This window comes from Lutzomyia longipalpis, chromosome 1, assembly GCF_024334085.1.
Source record: "Lutzomyia longipalpis isolate SR_M1_2022 chromosome 1, ASM2433408v1".
Taxonomy (NCBI): Eukaryota; Metazoa; Arthropoda; class Insecta; order Diptera; family Psychodidae; genus Lutzomyia; species Lutzomyia longipalpis.
In genome coordinates this window covers 22,966,267-22,985,781 of record NC_074707.1, presented here as the reverse complement: position 1 = coordinate 22,985,781, position 19,515 = coordinate 22,966,267, and the positions used below count along the sequence as shown (strand labels likewise).

General features: G+C 35.2%; 1 protein-coding gene across 5 annotated transcripts; it reads left to right on the top strand.

Moving 5' to 3' along the window:
* Positions 1-300: 300 nt before the first annotated feature.
* On the top strand, positions 301-17,555 carry LOC129797219 (activating transcription factor 3). 5 transcript variants are annotated; one of them, XM_055839586.1, is made up of 5 exons: positions 301-581; positions 5,296-6,220; positions 9,314-9,394; positions 12,240-12,416; positions 12,507-17,555. In XM_055839586.1, the coding sequence occupies exons 2-5, from the start codon at positions 6,065-6,067 to the stop codon at positions 13,359-13,361; spliced, it is 1,269 nt and encodes a 422-aa protein (XP_055695561.1). In that variant the 5' UTR covers positions 301-581; positions 5,296-6,064; the 3' UTR covers positions 13,362-17,555. The 5 variants fall into 5 exon arrangements, with proteins under 5 accessions (XP_055695561.1, XP_055695565.1, XP_055695563.1 ...); XM_055839590.1 differs by having other exon boundaries at positions 350-581; positions 12,522-17,555; XM_055839588.1 differs by having other exon boundaries at positions 350-581; positions 12,519-17,555.
* The last annotated feature ends 1,960 nt before the right edge of the window (positions 17,556-19,515 follow it).

Here is a 19,515-nt window from a genome sequence, read left to right as displayed (position 1 = left end):
AAATGATTCTTATGTGGAATTTGTGGGTATTAAAATATTGAGGAGTTTAGAAGTCACGACACTGGGCCATTTGAGAAGTCATGTGTGAGTTGGAATGAGATGGAGCGAGCTTTTTACACACTAAATGCTACAACGGCCAATCAGTGTGCCCCGGCAGGAGGATGTCATCACATCTAACCAATTAGGAGGGCCCATAGCATGAGTACATTTCTATTTTTAGCCACATGGGGCACCAACATTCGCGAATACTTAGCCGAGAGTATGGAAGATGTGGGCACGAAGGCGAGGAAAAAACAACACGGCAATATCGCCGCGCTCAAACTTTTCATATTCGACACTCGCCGCTCAGTTTATTGGCGCACTTTGAGTGGTACGGACACCGAAATAATCCAAAGAGACATTCTTTTGAAATTAACATTAGATAAAAAAATAAAGAAGGATTATTAGAAAGTGAGGTGACCGCCAAAAAGAAAAGGATACGCGCGCAAAGTTGTGTATTATGAAGAATTTTATTAAATATCACACACCGATCGTCACAAGGACAGCACGAAGTTTGAGCAAACAGCCAAAATTTGCACAAGGTGCGAAAATTGAATGGTGATGAAGAGTCAAAATTGTACAGGTGTGTGCGGTTGATGTGTTTGTTTGATAAGGGGTCTTGTGGGTGAAAAAGGGGTTGATGGAAAGCCTTGGGGAATTTTTTTTACATTATGTACCCTTGTATGTAGAAAGATGATTCTCTGTATGTTTTACAAAATTCACATGCTTCCCCGTGATTTTTCACAGTGGGATGCCTAATTTTTTTTTCACCTCTAACACCCTTTTTCTTTCCTCCTTCGCCGCTCCCAAAAAAATAAAAACTCCATACTGGAATTTAACGCCCGCTACTCTTTCTTTTTAACACACATTTAAATTGATTCTGTTTTTTTTTTCATTCCCTGTGACAGTCGCGAAAAAAAGGTGTGACTTGTGATTTATAAGTTGAATTCTTTTTATTCTCCGTGCGCCTTTTTGTCCATCATACAACATTTTTGCGGCACGTTTTCCATACGGGCGGTTAAATCCAACCTCACGTACAGCATGTGCGGTGTATGTGGCTATAGTAGCGTATATAGCGGAGAAAAGGGGACAGGAAATAAAATTCATCCCCATGGGTATGAGGAGATGTTATCAATTAATTTGAGGGTGAATTTAAAGTGGAAATATGACACTGATTAATATGGGTGATCCCTAAACTACCGGAGCGAGTGCCGCCGTGAATATTGTAGGTCAATGAGAACCAACAGGTGTTAAGCCTCCCACTGCTGCTTGTGCGGGGAAAAAGGAGTACGAGGGAAGGAAAGTGTGAGAAAAATGGTCCGTGGAGAGTTGTTTTGCAATTTTCAGCCGAGAGATGATGAAGATTAGATGGGAAAACTTGTTGAGTTATTTTTATTTTGTATATATAAAATATTTTTTTAAAGCCACCATTTGACACGAAGGCACTACCACCACATACACTATTTTTCATATCCCACCCAAATGGGTGGCGAAAGGAAACTGATGAAAAAAAAAATAGAAATACAAAATAAAAATGAGAAACGGATGTCCATTATAAACAGCAGAAAAAAATATATGTATGTAGTGAAAAATCTGCACAAATAGAATGGAAGTAGCAGAGAGACAGAAGCATCGCGGTAGAAGCGTTATGTAAGCGATATTGAAATTCTAAATTAAATATTCCACGCTTTTTTTTTCAACCAGTTTTATCCGATATCTTTTTTCATTTATTGAATTTTGAGGAATTGGAATTGAGAAAGCAAAATATAGTACAATATAAAAAAATCATGTGACACCCAAGGATGTTCTCGAAATCTCACACGAAAATTCTTTGGGGACACCACTCTCTACGGCACATTCTTGTTGATTTTCTACGAAAAGTGACCCAAAAAGTAAGAAAAAAATTTGCTTGGGCCAAAAAGTGGTATTTCTTGTAGGAGAAGCTATCGAGACGCGGAGACGCGCATTCCATTAATATCATCAAGGTCGTTCTTAAATAATAATTCACACCAGAGCAGCAGTGTTTAGTTTTTCCAAATAAAACTCACACCGTTCATCTGTCTTTATGTATTTTCGGGAAATCTCTCTCCTCAATATCTACATTATGTATACTTATATGCCTAATAATTCTGAGTTTTCTTTTCACTTATCTCCTTTTCCTATTTAGTCAGGATTAAAGAAAATAAGCTCTAGGAATTGTTTTAGTTATACAAGGAATAAAATGAAGCACAATTTTTTTAAAGCTGGTATTAGTGTGTGGATTAAAAGGAGGAGAAGCCAAAAAAGCAGAGAGCTCCAAGAAGAAAAAAAATGTGCAAACATAAGCTCCACCATTAATTTATGTGTTTTTTTTCGGGTTCCATCTTCGTTTTTTTTGTCCATGTGGTTGGGCTTTTATAATATACCAACAACTGCTAAGAGGACGCCATGGCAGAAAATATTTAAGCCTCGCTTCTCAATTTGAATGCCAAATATGAAATTTTGGTGCATTGCACAATTAATTCTTACAGTCTTTTTAGCACCTACTAAAAGCCAATCCTCCTCGAATTTGGATACTCTATTCAGTATGAAAGGTAAAGTTTGAAATTATGGAAATTTAAAATAAATATCAATGATACAATTCCAGCGTTAATAAATTATTGGTTAGAGATTTCGCATTCGATTATCCCATTCATCAGGTCTACAGAAGTTTGAAATTAGAATCGTAAGATCTATAAGCAATTTTTGAAGGTTGAAAATAATATAAAAAGACTTTTGATCTTAATTCTTTCGTGTCTATTGAGTCATACGCTGCGAAACATTATATTTTCTCTAATTCAAATTCATTTAATTACCTTAGAAGAAAATACATTACATTTACGCAGAAGAGACTGAGGAAGACGTTTCTCTGGAAAGAAAAATCTTCAGAGCACTTATAGAATAAATATCACGATAGGGCACTGAATGTTTATGTGGTCGCGAAAGGGTTAATTTGTATCCATTGAATATAAATCTGCCATATACAGATTAATTGGCGAAATGAATGAATATTTCAAATTATAAATGAAATATTTCAATCGTGCTTTAGTAAGTCTAAATATTAAATGCCCATGGTCGTCCTCCTCACATTTCAACTTCCTTTTAAGGACGCTTATTTAGAAATGAAGGAAAAATGCTTTAAGATTGAGAGTCATTTATTGGCATAATGTGTTGCTTATTTTTCTTTTTTGACCAACACTCCCATTGAGGGTCTCAATGAAACAACATGCGAGAGAGCGTGCAAAGAAGAGAAGAATGAAAGCCCAAAAAATATGATTGCAATCGTTTTTTTTTTTGCGTTTCAATATTGTCGCCATATGAAGATTTTCCGGATGTTTTCTTTGGGAAAAATGCAAAATATCATGAGAGTATAGCACCAATAGACTGGAGAATGCAATAAAATTTTTATTTCAGTAGAAATAATCTTCATTTGCACACTCATAAAATGTTATTGAGCAATTTGTGGGTGAAGACTAGGCCTGTGTGTTGTTGTATAGATGTATGTAAAATATATCTTTCTGAAAATGTGCGAGAGATTTCGACCCCCACACAAATCCGTGAGTGCCAAATTTGTCTCTTTTGGGCATTTTAATTGCAATTTATTGTGAAAGGAAGAAATCCATTGAGGAGGTGAATGAGATTCAATCTATACCTCCTTTTCCCGCGCACACTGCAGCTCTCTCCAGCAAAGATATTTTACATATTTTGTAACGGATTTTTAAGCAAAAATGGCAATTGACTATCAAGAATATTCAAGAGAAAAAAAATTCTTGGTGAATTTTTAGAATATAATGTTTGCAAATTGAAGAGCTGAGCGTGAATTTTGTATGGCAATTTTTCCAATGAATGCTTCTCGTGCATGTAAAATGGGTGTCTCAAATAACACTTGTGAATGGATGTTTGTGCCATTGAATAAATAAATAAATAAAATAGAGCAAATGTTTAAAATCCCCGCGCGCGGGGGAAAATGCTTAAAGATGAAAGCAAGAAAAAGAGTGAAAAAATTATTGCAACATCTGTTTGAAATATGTGTAATAATTTTACATTATGTTCCTTTTCTAATAAACTTTTCGCCCTCTATATATTTTAGCACACGCTCTCCTTCTCTGTATGTTGAATATTGCCTCATGAAAAACTATAAACATTTTGTCTTTAAAAACCATTTCGTGTGTGTATTTTGTGTGATTTTGTGCCAAAATTTCTATTGTAGATTTTCCAAGTTTTCCTCGTCACATCACACCATATAGCTTGTGATGCGATTCTCTTCTTGACGTGACTCCCACCAGCCACCAAAAGTTATTTTGTAGTAGTACATATATCACACATTGAGATATTTTATATTGTAAATAAAAACTTGGAGTATATCGAAATCCATTCATTTATAAAATGAAAATTTGCTCCGCCTATTTGTGTGTAATTTTGAGATAAAACCTAATCAAAATTGTATGAGTAGGCAATAAAGAAAACTTATGTCGATGAATGGGATATGAAAATCGCATCCATACCCTTCACATCAACGTCATCAACGAAGAGGAACTTCAGGAAGCTCAATAAACAAAATTAATTACACAACTCGCTTCGAAAAGTGTTAAAAACGCATCCTGGAGCCAAGAAAACCTTCTTTCTGCATCATTTTCACTCGAGGGTGTTGCTATTATTTAATTTTGATGTTTTTGTGAAATACTTGTCCCTATTAGCACTTTCTCAATTTGAGTTTTTAATGCTGCTGCGAGTTTTATGCCTCTTCATCTCTTAATATGGACAAATTGATGGTAATTTAATATAAAATAAATTTACACGCTATAATAATATTTGGCATTGAATTTTTAATAATTTTTTTTTCAACTTTTCCCCGCTCATTCCAAAATTTGTGTCTTTTTGAGTGCTCTTTAGCATTTTTCTTTTTACGTTCTCTTCGCTTTTTGCTCACCTCTTCTCTCAACAATAAATAAAATTGACACAATAAAATGTTTTGGTTCGCCTGGGGTGAAGGAGAGTAAACGATGAATATTTAAAGACTTTTTTTCGCTCATTTAAATTGATTTTTTTTCGAATTGAGAAGGTTTCTGATTGGATTTATTGAGTGAGTTGTATCTCGTGTGGCAATTACTTTGTGAATGTCTTTTTTTTTCTTCTGAATAAAATTTCTTAGTCTTATCAACATGAAGGGATTATTTTGAACATAATTAGTTTTTTCTTATCCGTTTTATATATTTTTTATGCTTTTTTTCATTCTAGGCTTTACTACTGGATTGGATTGTCGAGAAGAGCAAATAATCAGCAATTTGTCAATTGGACTGAAACATTTGGACTTAAATGAGTCACATAGATTAAAGTTTTCCAGTGAATTCAGTGAAAAGTAGAAATTATAATCGTTGAGGATACATATAGGCAAACTTCTGAAAACTCAAGAGGGTATTTGTTAAACTCACAACATTTTTGCCTTATCAGGACATACTTTTTATTTATAAAAAAATCATTTATATGTGTGTAGAAGAGCTATATATTTTTGCCTATTATATATTATTTGTGTCTACATTTTTTACACCTTTTTCCATGATATTATCAATTTAATGTGTCTGCTTATTCTACATTTGTTGTGAACGAGAACGATTTTTTATAAGACTTTCTGCTGTGAGTAGGAATACTGCGCATAAAAAGTTAGTGACAGTGAAGAATTAATTCAAGAGAGACTCTAAAAGAGAGAAAAAAAAAGAATTTTTAAACACTTTTTTCTTAAAAAAAAAAAAAAAGAAACAAGTTCGTGATATAATTTGAAAGTATTTTACTACTTCCACGTCTTTTTATGTTCTATTTGTTTTTTTGTGTTAAGTTTTATTTAAGAAGGATTTTGTGGAAAGTACCCCAGTGAAAAGATACCAAGAACTGTGATTTCAAAAGACATTCAGAGACTCTCACGTATAAAATTTTGACAAATAAGAAGTATTGTTCAGTGGAAGAGGTAAAAGTTTTTGTGGTTTGAAAAGCAAACTCCATAGCACTCAGAATGTTCGATTTGAATATGGGATTGGCAGGAGCTCCACTCCTTGGAATTGATGGCAGTGGAGTTTGCACAACACCGAGAACACCAGAAATTCTCAATTCACTCATCGACATCACGAACCCCCTCGAGTATTCGTATTCTTCGGCACGTCCATCGCAGGTTCGTTTAAATCAATTTTCTCCATCAATTTTACACTCAATTGTCCAATTGAATGCAAATTTGTCATACTTTGGATTTTTTTGGGGAGACCCTCTTTTCACTCTAATGACTAAATAATTGTCTTTGTCATTTAATTTCACGATTTAAGATGCATACTATGTGCGCTTAATCATTAACCTGCTGGCCGCCAAGACCTTGGAGCTTCCTTAGAGCGCCAAGGTGGGGTCGTTGAACGACCCCAAGAAGGAAGTCGATTTTCTCATAAACTATAAAACCGGGAACTGTCGGGTCACTACCTTTAGACTCCATATATAGTCCTCTTGCCCCTTGCATCACAAATTCGCCACCCGGAAACACGCAAAAGAAGATATTAGGGAAAAACATTTTTCACTCCTTTTTCACACTTTCTTCGTGAGAAATTTGCCACGAAGTTGACCGCAACTGCTATTTTTTTCACTACTTCCCCACATTCCCCTCACTTCCCGCACCGTGATAAATGGCAATATTTCTCAAATATTCTTTATTGTTTTGCACATTTATATGCTTCTAATTATGTTTTATGTTGTTTATGTTACTTATTCGCGATAATTCTGACACTGAGAAGGTAAAGTGAGAAAGTAAACACAACCCTTCAACCCCCTTCAACCATATGATTTATGATGTGACTAACTTCATTCTGAGAAATTTTCCGCAGCATGGCCGTTACACCAATTTTTGAATTCCCTTCTTCTACATTTTCCTTAATAACTTTTCTTGTGGTGGACGGATTGAGCTGAAATTTTTACACAACCTCCTCAGATAACCAAAGAACTTATTTCCAAAAGATGGGAATGGTATCTTTTATATTTATTAAGTTATAGCACGAAATATAGGGCTGGGGTCGTTCAACGACCCCGCTTGGCGGCCTAGAGGTTAAACACCATAATCACCATAACCATTAAGTTCATTCATCGAATTCATTGCAATTTTTTTTTCTCTTGTCATTCATTGCAAAAGTATTAATGGCATTTATACAGGGTACAGAAATTGAAATGAACATTTATATAAAGCTAACTAAAATGTTTTTAATCTGCCTTCAATAATATAAGTAATCGTTTAATTTAAATACGATTTACAAGACACTCAATCTTTTATTTTTTTTCATATAATTGAAATCTTAAAAAAAAACTTTTTTTATGCAATTTATCCTCCCTGTATATTATTTTTTTTCCTAATGTGTAGTCATCTGCGATCTTTTGTTGATTACATTTGAGAAAGGACATTGGATGTATTGCATACATATGTCTACATAAAGTAGATTTTCCATAAATGGCATCAAGAAAAGATTCCATCGAAATCACAATTAATCATCATGCATTAAATACTGATTCTCATTATCATTAAATGATCATCATGCGATACGATCGGTAATTGCAATTAGATAGTCACTAAAAAAAGACAGTGGGTTGAAATTTTTATATTAAATTTCCACCTCAAAGTCAATGGGATTAATTGTTATAAAACATACGTATAATATAAAGCAATAAATCATCAAATTAGACACATATCAAGCGCTATTCTGTAATTACAAAGCAAAATGTCTTTGATTATATTAATTTAATAATTTATGAATTGAATCAATTCAGAGGTATTTAGTGTCATGATGAAAATTAAAGCTAAAAGCTCACTGAAAGCTCTTTCGAGACATCTTTCCAATATGATACGTTTGAGAGTTTGTGTGGAACAGCAATTGTGCAATAAATTGTACTTATTATATTACATACTCTACACAAAATTCCCATTGCAACTCTTCTATGTGTTCAGAATTTTAATAAAACACACATTTTATTGCCTGAAGATAAAATTTTTTAGTCATTAATGGTGTATAGGTCAAGTTTTGCAGCTTTATTGGAGTTTGGTGCCAAAAGGATTCTCCATTCTTGTGTACAGATAAAGAGAAAATTTTCCACAAAAGTTTCCTAAGCAAACTTAAGTATATAATGTAGTTTTTTGTTAATACGAGTGCTTCTCTGGGCGGGGAGATGTGAAGTGGAATTTTTGGCTACCGTACAGAGAGAAGACAACATTTTCCCATTAATTGATCGTATGATGAATTATCGTGTAATTTTCAGTGTTGAACAAATAAGATCTCTTAGGTATGACCTTCCAACTCAACTTACACATCATCTATCTCAGTCTTTCACATCAAATCCCCATCAATGAGGGGGCTTTTTTGTTCTTTGCCGCTCCGCAGTGTTTATTCTGCATAATCAATGGCAAAATATTGTAAAGTGTTTCATGGTTTAATGCATTCAACCATTCAACACACACCATGCGGGAATTTTTCTCCGAGCACTTTTCTCTATCGTCACAAGAAGATACATTGTCTGTTCACAAAGTTAGCATTTTATCTAATATTTTCTGCGCACTATTCAAGAAATCAATAGTGTTACTATTGGATGATATTTGAATTGTTTGAATTATAAACTTTTTTTTTCATGGAAGCTAAAAGAAAATTAACGCACTAATCTAAAAATTTAAATTACATATAGAAACGTGTTAAAATCGCGAGACTTTATGAGCAGACCATGCTATATAATTTTTCTTTGTCCATTTTGGAATTGTTTAACTTTTTTATTTCACATCTCTCTTATATGCTGCTAACTGTTGAGACCTTCCTGAGTAATTTTTGGCAATTTAGAAGAGACTCTTTTGACTACCACACGGTGTACATTTTGCGCGGCATTATGCACACCTAAATAGTTGGTCCTTGAAACCACAACACCGGAAGACACGCAATAATCATAAATTTGCCTGTCCCTCTGTGATTCTTTTACTAGCATGTGTGAGCTTCCTCCATCGTCCCGAAATTGCTATTGTTATCGATTTTTTTTGTTCATATCCTCTCACAGTTCATTTTCTCCCATGCTAATGTAGGCAAATTAATTCTGTACCTACCGAAAATTCATTGAAATTAATTTGACGCTACTCTAAGCACAAATTTGCACTTAAGAAGCATGAATTGAAATTCGATGTATGAGAGATCTAAGCAGAATGATGGGGTTCTTTTTTCTTTTATCTTACATTTTCTCTTCTGTGTATATTGAATTTCAGGTGTCGAACATTGATAGTTGCTGCTCGGATTCAACACTTGATTCTCCGGCCGGACAAACAACGCCTCCGAGTGTACAAAAGGTAAAAATGTCGAGGATTTTTCATTGTAAAGTTTTTTGTGTGTGCTAAGAGAGACACTCCAAGATTGAAATCCATTGAGAGATCGCACTCCACAGATTATCACATATTTACCGTGCGTGTCAATAATAATTACATATCTAGCACGCGTAATAAAATGTCGCGTGAACACAACACGATTTAGTTGATAAAATTTTACTCTACAAAGCTCACTGTAAAATGATCCTTTACCACTAAAGACACATTTTCTTTATAATTATCACACGGGGTGCCTTTGGGTAACCTTTGCTATATTGATGAGTTTTGATCGTTTTTGATAGTGCGAACCAATAGTATCCGTAATGCGTGAAATATTCCAAAATCAGTTCAATTTTTTTTTATTTTGATAACATGACGCGTTATTTTTCATTGGAAGTGACTTGAGAAAAGTGTGACGAAATGGTATTTTGCTCCCAAGAATAATAAGTTCAACAAATAAAATGATGGATTAGGAAAACAGACAGAAAATTCAATTTTAAGGTGATTCTAATCTATCATTTTTATTATACTACTTAAATGGCGAGATTATAGCGAGCTTTTTTTCGAATATTTCAAGGCTTTGCGAGATATTATCACTTCAGTAGCTGCAAATTGATTAATGCAGAAAGATTTTATGTTTTACTACCAAATCAAACTTTTTAAGCTCAAGAGAGCTTTAATTTTGAATTCGTTTAATCCTCAATTTTTAATACCCGCTTCTGGTATCCAATCAATTAGTTTGTATTTAATTTGCATTATAAATTTTTTTTTTTTTTCATTAAGTATTGGAGAAGAGAACAAATTAAAGTTATATAAATTTAAGAATATAATCAGTTTGGGTTTGGCATTCATCAGAAGCGGACGTTTTTGTGAATTTATTCTCCCATACGTTATCTCATTTGGTGGTTAATTTTTTTTTATAAGTAGTTGGATTAAATTGAGACTCATATAGTTTGCAAAGGACAATATAAGAAAAGTTTAAGCTCGAAGGTGAAAAATGAGTGAATCTTCAGGGGGGCCCGGCCCTCCTGATCCATTCAACATGTACAACGTGGTTCATCGTGGAGAGATGCCCACCCTGGCTGAATCTGTGCAAATGAATTTCAAAACCTCTCGCCACTCTTATTTCACGCATTCGTCTGAAAGCGAAAAATATTTTGTTATCAGCGGAGACGCCGTAAAGAACATGGATGTCTTTGAAGTACATGAGGGGCTTCTTGCGATCTCGAAAGAGAAATTCAAGAAGACAATACGACTGCAAAGTGGAGATATTCTGGTTCAAACCAGTAACGCCAAACAAATCAAAGCCCTGCAAGCTACAAAAACCATAGGAGATGATAAGAAACCAGTTTCCATTTCGGAAAACGGTGTTTTAAACCAATGCCAAGCAATTATTCGCTGTAAAGAGATAATGAAGGTTGATGAAAGCCGGATTCTCTCGAAACTCAAAGACCAAAAAGTGACCGCTGTACACCGCCTGAAGAGGAAAGAGAATGGCAAATGGGTTGATACCCCTACACACATTCTAACATTCAGCATTCCTGTTTGTCCCAAAGAAATTGATGTTGGGTATCTCACAGTACCTACAGAGATCTTCATTCCGGCCCCATTTCGGTGCAGCATTTGTCAAAAGCTCGGACATACGAAGAAGAGATGTAAGTCTGGGAATAATAGACCAACATGTGGAGTGTGCGGACAAGCCCCCCATGATTTCAACTACCCTTGCTTCATTCCTAAATGCATCAATTGCAACGGACCTCATCCGAGTTACAGCAAACAATGTCCTCGGTACATCGAGGAAAATGAGATCAACGCAGCGAGAGTTACTTTGAGAATACCATACACATTGGCGAGAGAAGAAGTGAGGAAGAGACGGTCCACTGCTCCTACAAAAACTTTGTCATCCGAGGTTAATTCTTCAAGTACTTCAACTTATTCCCAAATTGCGTCTTCATCCAAAAATATCAATTCTACCAGACAAGAGAAAACTTCAATCAGTGAATCAATTCCTGTAAACCGTTCTCAAGGCCTATCTAGAATAGGCAAAGCAAGAAAACCTCTTACTATCAAAGCTTTTAAGCGAGCAATTCAAATTGAATCCTTTGAAAAGACAAGTAATACTCAAACGACACAAATTAAAATTTCACAATCACCACTTAAAGTTTCAAATAATATTAAACAGACTCGAACACAACCAGATCAAAATAATGATAAATGCCAGGAAATGCTAGACATTTCACAACCACAGGGGCTTCCCGGGAGCTCCCATAATTCTGATCCTAATTCCTCTCCCAAAGTTCCTTTCAACCCTTCCCCTCCATCATCCGATTTTTCCATTGATTCCGATCCTGAGCCCCCTGACATTGAAATCTCTGACTCATAAAATACCTAAAAATTTACAATTATTATAGCCCTTGAGAACGGGCTTTTCAAATATTCAAAATTATAAACATAAATTAATGAATTAAAATACTCTAAATTGTTTATTGTAAATTGAAATTGTACGGTGCGATATTTAAAAAAGCACCTAATTAAATATTGAATAAATAATAATAAGAATATAATACACGTATAAAATAATCTATATATCGTCAAATTTTTTGCATGATTGTCTCAAGAGATCGAAGGTGGGGACAAAAAGATTCTTTGCGGAGAGCGCGCGAGATGAGATATTGAAAAGTGGAGGAGTGATAATGAATTTAAATTGTATATGGCAACTGAGAATGGGTGAGAGTGGGTGGTTGAGTTGAAGATTGGCCTGAAAGCGTTGTATAGTATACGTCTCTGACCAGGGTGTATTGCGAAATTGATAATTATTTTAACTCCTCAGACGTGCTCACTTCTCATAAAGGCCGGCCTCAAGTTGTCGATTCAGAGCAAGAGGAAGATGAGTGGCGGTAGTGTTGGGGATTCCAGCAGCGGCATGGAGCACGGGGGGAAGGTTGCAAAGAAGGAGGATAATACGAGCGATGAGGATGTCGAAGAGAAGATTCTCGGCAAAAATGGGGTGAGTTGCTCTACCGCTAATGAGTTTGGGGTGCGCCCCCACTGGGATTGCCACATGATTTTAATGGGTGTGCAATTTTGTAAAATTCAGTCTATCCAAAAGCAGTTGACGCCAGAGGATGAGGATCGACGACGTCGCAGACGGGAGAGAAATAAGATTGCAGCGACAAAGTGTCGCATGAAGAAGCGCGAGAGAACACTCAATCTCGTTTCGGAGTCTGAAGTGCTAGAGCAGCAGAATATTGAGTTGAAGACACAGGAAAGGGCACTTGAAACGCAGAGGCGAAAGCTTATTGAAGCTCTGCAGTCGCATAGTGCCTCCTGTATGCGTCCAGGTGGATACTCACCACCAACAACATGTTACCAGAGTCAGTGCAAATTTGGCGCCAATTGTCGACTAATGAAGTCAGAGCACCAAGGATTGGAAATTGACACAACGAGTCCGTATGGATGCAAGTCGACAACCAGTGATTCCAATACCACGTGCTACGGTAGCCCAGAGAGTGCGTGTAGCAGTACCCTCAAATCACCGGGAGACATTGATATTGCAGCGTACAATTCACCTGGCATGAAGAATGAATACATTCCTAATTGCGAGGGTGGTGAGGAGGCGGCTGTTCTCAGTTGTTCGCAGTACATGCTCAAAACAGAATTAACAGACTCCAGCCCCTACACATCGGTCCAGAGTGCAGATCGCTTCCTGTTTGAGAACACCGAAAACTTCGACACCGACCGCGTGCCGGATATTATTCGGGATAACAATAATGACTACACAGGGAGCTGTGGGACCTTTGTGGAGAACACCCTCCTCAAGGCAGACTTCCTCAGTGCCACGTCCGAATTCATCAATCTGGCCGATGGCACAGAGACACAATTCACCGATCTCGACAGTGGAATCACCACGTACACAAATCTTCCGCCCAATAGCACTAGTGGTGGGTGCTGAGAGTCCACATTGAAATATTTTTTGGGGACTTCTCGAAGCAGGAACAAATTGAGGTGATACCATAACAATTTTCTTGCAGCCATATTGTATTTCTCAAATTTTTCGTATATATACTTAGAATGTCTTATATTTTTATTTCTTTAACATTCCTCTAAATATTTGTTTTTTTTAATTTACAAATTTTATTTTTAATTTTTTTTGTATGCAACAGAGAAAAAATAATCACGTTGGATGAGGGGAGAGAGAAGATGTGATTTTAATTAGAAGGATATATCATTAAATTGCGTATACGATCAATATCAATTTTGGCATAAGAAGTTTTGGGAAAAATCTTTTCTTAAAGTCATTGAAGTTAAGCATAAAAAAAGCAAAAAAGGAAATGCTGAAAAATATTGCAAAAATAATAAAGTAAGATTAATTGAGTAAATGTATTTCTTATTGCATGCTTCCGAATCTTTATCACACACAAATGCCATGGCCGTGAAGAATGAGATTTTGAGATTCACAAGAGCTTAACAGTGCTGTAGGTCGCGTGTGTGGTACAAAATGAGCATAGCGTGTTTTTTTTTAGTCATCCACAAAATCCTCCTGTATGTCTCTCCGGGATAAATGCCGCCGATGAGACACACTGGTTGAGTGAATAATATTCTTATCGCGAATTTACTACAACTTTTTATTGCAAGAAAACTCACCATAAAAACACCTTTTATGTTTCATTATCTGCCGCACGTTATCAGTTCCAACTTTTCCATATAATATACACCACTATAGTTTTTGAGGACGAATGCGCGCGTTCTATGCATGTGAGATTGAGGGTTAGCGCGGTGGGCGGAAAGACGTGCGGAAGGGAAAATGAGTATATGTGGATTTAATGTTGAGCCAAAATGAAACTGAAAATGTATGCCATGGAACGTAATGAATTATTGGGCAGATGGGATGAATTAATGAGATTTTCCGGAGTGTATTCGAAACAATGGGGGAGGTCTCCAAAAAAAAAGAATAATTTTTAACGCGCTTAATAACATTCTGCATTTTTCCCATTCTTCGCAATTTAATTCAATTTACCACTGGTGAGCATTCATCGTTTGCTAAAATATAAGTATACATGTTTCTGCGGAATGTTACTTTTTTTGCAAGCAGGGGCTGACTGCGTATAGAGAAAAGATTTCTTATGAGGGAGGGCAGAAAATTACTTTATAATGGAATACTTGACAAATTGCTCACAGCTTATGAATTATTTTGCTCTATGGCTTCGGGAGGACCTTGAAATGTCTCCGGATTGGATTTGAATGAAAACAGAAAAAAGGCATTTTGAGATATCAACAATTGTTAGATGGGTTATAATGTGTGTGCGCCGCTCAAAAAAGCTCACACACAATTTATAGTTGAGCATCAAAAATGCCCAAAAGAGAATCTTGACATTTTGACTAAAGGGTCACACACATAAATTTTTCAGCTAGACCAACTTTTTTATTCTTCCTCCGTGTTTTTTTTCTACAATGCAAATTTTTTTTTCGTCAAAACTACTTGTGCGATTCTTTGGCAAAGTAATTGATGACCTCTAATTTTTCTTTCAATATCAACACTAATTTATTTCTCAATCAACAAGTTCAAACAATTGGATATCTTCTCTCTCCTTCATTTATGATTTTTTTCTCACCACAATTTTTTTATTTTAAAACAATGCGTTCACAACAAGAAGAGACTTTTTTACGAAAGAGTTCATGACTTCATTGACGTGCAATTTGATGAACATTTCATTTGGACACATTAATCAAAAAAAAAATGTTATCAGTTCACAAATATTTCAAGTACATTTTCAGTAATTCCTCTTTTTTTTTCTCTCTCTTTTGCGCAAAATTGTGAAACAACTAACATCTTCTTGTCTTTTGCGATAACCGATTAAAGAAAGTTCAAAGTGTAAAAGTGACGAAGTCAGAAAATAAATACAAAAAAGCACAAAATGAAAAATCTTTTATGTATATAGAAAAGACATCATGATTAATCTACATATTTCTCCTTTAAATTGATGATTTCATATAAGAAAAAAAATAAAAGGGGCATATGATTAATGCATTCCTATTTCTGATAAATAGGTTATCATGCAGTTACGGGTAAAAAAGAAGCCAATTTATGGATTTTATGTGCAAATATGAAAGAAAGAAAATTAAAACCTTAAAAAGCTTATTATAGTATTACATCGTCTTGTACTCGTTTTATTCTAAAATACCAATAGAGATAATTAAAGGAAAAAAGATTTCATAAATCAAAGACTCTCAATATTCATGACATCACACAAATATAAATTGGAAAGGAGATTGAAGTTCTTTTGAAGTTCAGGATGATTGACCAAGTTGAAGAAGAGTTTAAAGAGAGACAGTTGAAAAAAAAAGATCTTGAAAGTGTAATTAAAATAATAGAGCATCAAGAGAACACAAACTGCAATTAATCATTCTGTGATTGCAATTAATTTTGTAATTTAGAATTAAAATGAGTGAGACGTTTTTTTTTACAAGATGAGACAAGAGCAAAAAAATGACGATGAAATTGAATGATTTTTAAATTCTCTTTCCAGCAGTGGCAATATTTTGATAAAGAAAATCGCACAAAGATGATTTTTCACAGCTTTTGCAGCATTTATTTCACCTAATTTTAATTACAGAAAAAAACAATGAAATGTGTAAGACAATGAATATATTCGAAAAGGAAAAAAAAGTCCAAAATTATTTTTCACTTGTTTGAAGATAAAATAATGGCAAAGAAAAATAAATATTAGCGCAATATTTGAATTGCGGAAGTTTGCAGCACGACCGAATATATATTAGCCGAAGATGTCTTATAAATATTTAAGCAAAATTCACAATAATTGAGGCCGTACAACCGCAATATTCTTCTGTGCTGCTGAATATATGTACTAAAATTCTGAGAAAATTGTGATTATTTTTTACCCCCTCAAAATTAGTCACTTATTAATATTTCATTTTATAAAGTGACGTCTTTTAGTAGCTAAATGTTTGCAAATTTTATAAAATTTCCATAAATTATTCTTCTAAAGTGTTTTGAAATTCGATACCTAACAGATTATTCCTGAGAGATATAAAAGCTCTGGTCATATTTTAGAAAGCTCTACCATATGCTAAAATTGCCTTGGCCTAATCCATTAGTCACATAGTTGTGCTAAACTTATTTTCAAAATGGATTTGTATTAATAAAAAAATATCTTTTCATTATGCACAAAAATGCTGCAAAGACGTTGAAATCATCGTTGTTCATTTTGATAGACACCTTTCAAATTTCCATGCAAAATTGCATTAAATATCAAGGTAAACAAAGGTAAAATATAATGCACAATATTTCACGTGCTTTAGGGAGATTAAAGTGCCACACAGAAAAGCAGTTTATTTTGTAAAGTTTTGCGCTAAGATCAAAACTATATTTTGTTATCAAAGTAAATCTGCTTGTCTTAAAATGAATCATGTACCAATATATTTATTTAAATAAAATGTAACATTCTTTTTCTCTTTTTCTAATCCTACAAATGAGAGTTGGAGAGGAGATAAAAAGGAGCGCCGAAAAAATACTACAAATTCTATTTTTTGCAATAAAATTGCTGTTTAGTTTTTTTTTTGTTTACTATTGTACCTGGTTGAGAAGAAAGAAAATTATTGTTACAAATTTCTTCCATAACGATATAATCGAAAAAATATAACATTGTGAGAGACATTGCAAAATGTCGAAGAGAAAAAAAATCAATATATAAACACTTTTTGTATTTTTTCACGTGGACGAAGAGGTGATATAAAGGCGGAATTGATGAAGGAATGAATAAAAAAAACAAATATCGTGAGATGAAGCAAAAGAATTATTGTTGAAGATTGAAGGAAAAATGTGAGGTAAAAACGAGGAAATGATGAATGAAAAACTAAAGAAGAAAACAGAGAGAGGGTATAAGAAAATGTTAAGGCAAAATTGTTAATTTGCATTAATGAATATTTAATATTTGTCATGTGTTTTTTTTTTGCTTTATATTATGTACAATATTAACCTTTCTATTGTTGTACCTTCTCTATACCTGCGATAAGCCGAAAATGGAACCACATTTTGTGAGGAGAGAAAATAAATTGAAAAAAAAATACATCAATGAATCGAAAAGAAATTCTCAATAAAAGTTTAAAAAAAATACGTGAAGAAAAATTTGCAAGTGTTTTTAATTGCACCGCATGACGAATTCTTTGGCAATTTCTGTGGTTTTAACCCTCCCACCAACCATCTCCCAGTCACTTTGGAGACACACTGAAAGTGTGTCATACAAGAAAATTTCATTAAGTCCATCCTCTTTTGCATAAAAGTCGCCTCATTGAGGTCTCGTCACAGCGCTGTTTCGATCAGAAAGGTTTTTTTTGCATTTTATGTAACTGCAGAATTTTCACATCAATAAGTACAAACGACAAAATTCCAGGTATTGTCTTTACAATTTGCTTTAAAAAAACTCTTTTGATGTTGTTCTATCGCATATCCGGCGATAATTTGTTTTTACTATCTTCCTTTGAGAAACTTGTGAAAAACAGCATAAAAGCTCTGCATAGTTCTAATTTCAAAAAGCTATTAAAGAACCTAGACAAATTGAACCCAACACCCCTTAAAATAATATTTTTTTGTGGAATAGGTATGATAATCAAAATTCTTTGAAGAATTTCTGTTTAAGCTCCTTTCTATTCCAAAGCTTTACTTGGTTTTCTATCAGAACTTCTATAATGTCCGTCATATCTATTTGAAAAAAAAGCACAAGACTCTTTTCTATTACACATAGGTATAGGTATATCTATAAAGCCTCAGTACCCCTACCAATGTCTCCACTATAATAAAATGTAAAAATGCAAGTGGATTCTTTAGTAAACAAATAAAACATGCGCATGAATCACCCGCAGATAATCGCAAATTATTTTACATTTGTAAAATCGCGACTTGGGGCTCTGGGTCTGAGGACTCTCGCCCCCTCTCAACTCCCAGCACTGTACCCAAGCACGACTCTAAAGCTAATGACTCCTCGAAGAGTCTACCGAAGTGTTGTACCAACCGAGGCGGTCTGACTCCATCCTCGCAAGGTACCCCTAACAGTGCATTGTGGGAGAAGAGAGAGTCCTCTTACGCAAAACAGCCTAAGCTGAAGGGGTAGGCGGTCGGGCATTTTGAGCGCCTTATGGGTTATAGAACTACATTCGGCCATTCCTGAGTTTCGACGTCCTCGGCGAAGGATTAAATGAATCAATGATTTGTGGAGGACATCAGCCTATCTCTAACCCCACCTCACTCCTCTATCTCCCATCTCCTAACCTAGTCATCCTATCCCATCAAGCTACCCTAAGCTTGGCCTGTGTCTCTTTGAAAGTTTCCTTTCCTTTACTCGGGTCATTCTGATGTTTAGCGTGCACGCTTACCAATTTCCTAGTAACATGTTACCCTTCGGGTCCCAAGGCCCTTTGCCTTTCTTCAATCTGCTTCAACAGTTCCTTCTGTAAGCATGTATACTGCATATTGATGTTCTCACATATCCGTTGAGCTAGCTTTGTCTTTGAAGTTCCTTTACTGCCATCTCCTTTCGGGTTCCACCTGTAGGCAAGTGCAGGTCTTCTACCCATACACATCCAGGTTAATCGGGGTTATCTCCGGGGTTTGGTGAACAATGCTATGCAGCTAGTTTGGGAGGAAGTTTGGCAGACGCGTCTGCCAGGCGGTCCCAACGGCAATACACAGTAGCAATTGCTCGCCCCTTTTGATTACCTTGCTGTTCAATTCCATACTTCTGATCCCTCGTTGTCCTACAGTGGTGAACATTGCTATGCAGCTATTTGGGAGGAAGTTAGGCAGACGCATTTGCCAGGCGGTCCCAAAGGCAATACACAGTAGCAATTGCTCACCCCTGCAGGTCTCAATCTTCCTATCTTCTTGTCCTCCTGGGGCCTCTTTAGTACTACAGTCTGTTCAGCGATCATAAAATGAAGTATGTGGGTGTCTGACTCGCTACACATATAACAGCCAACTCTGTGCACACTGTCTGCCAATGGTTTTCCTTTTTTTTTTTCTGAAATGAAATCCATGGAGTTAGAGTATATATCTGATGCCTGACTGCATCAATATATCGGTCTTTCTATTA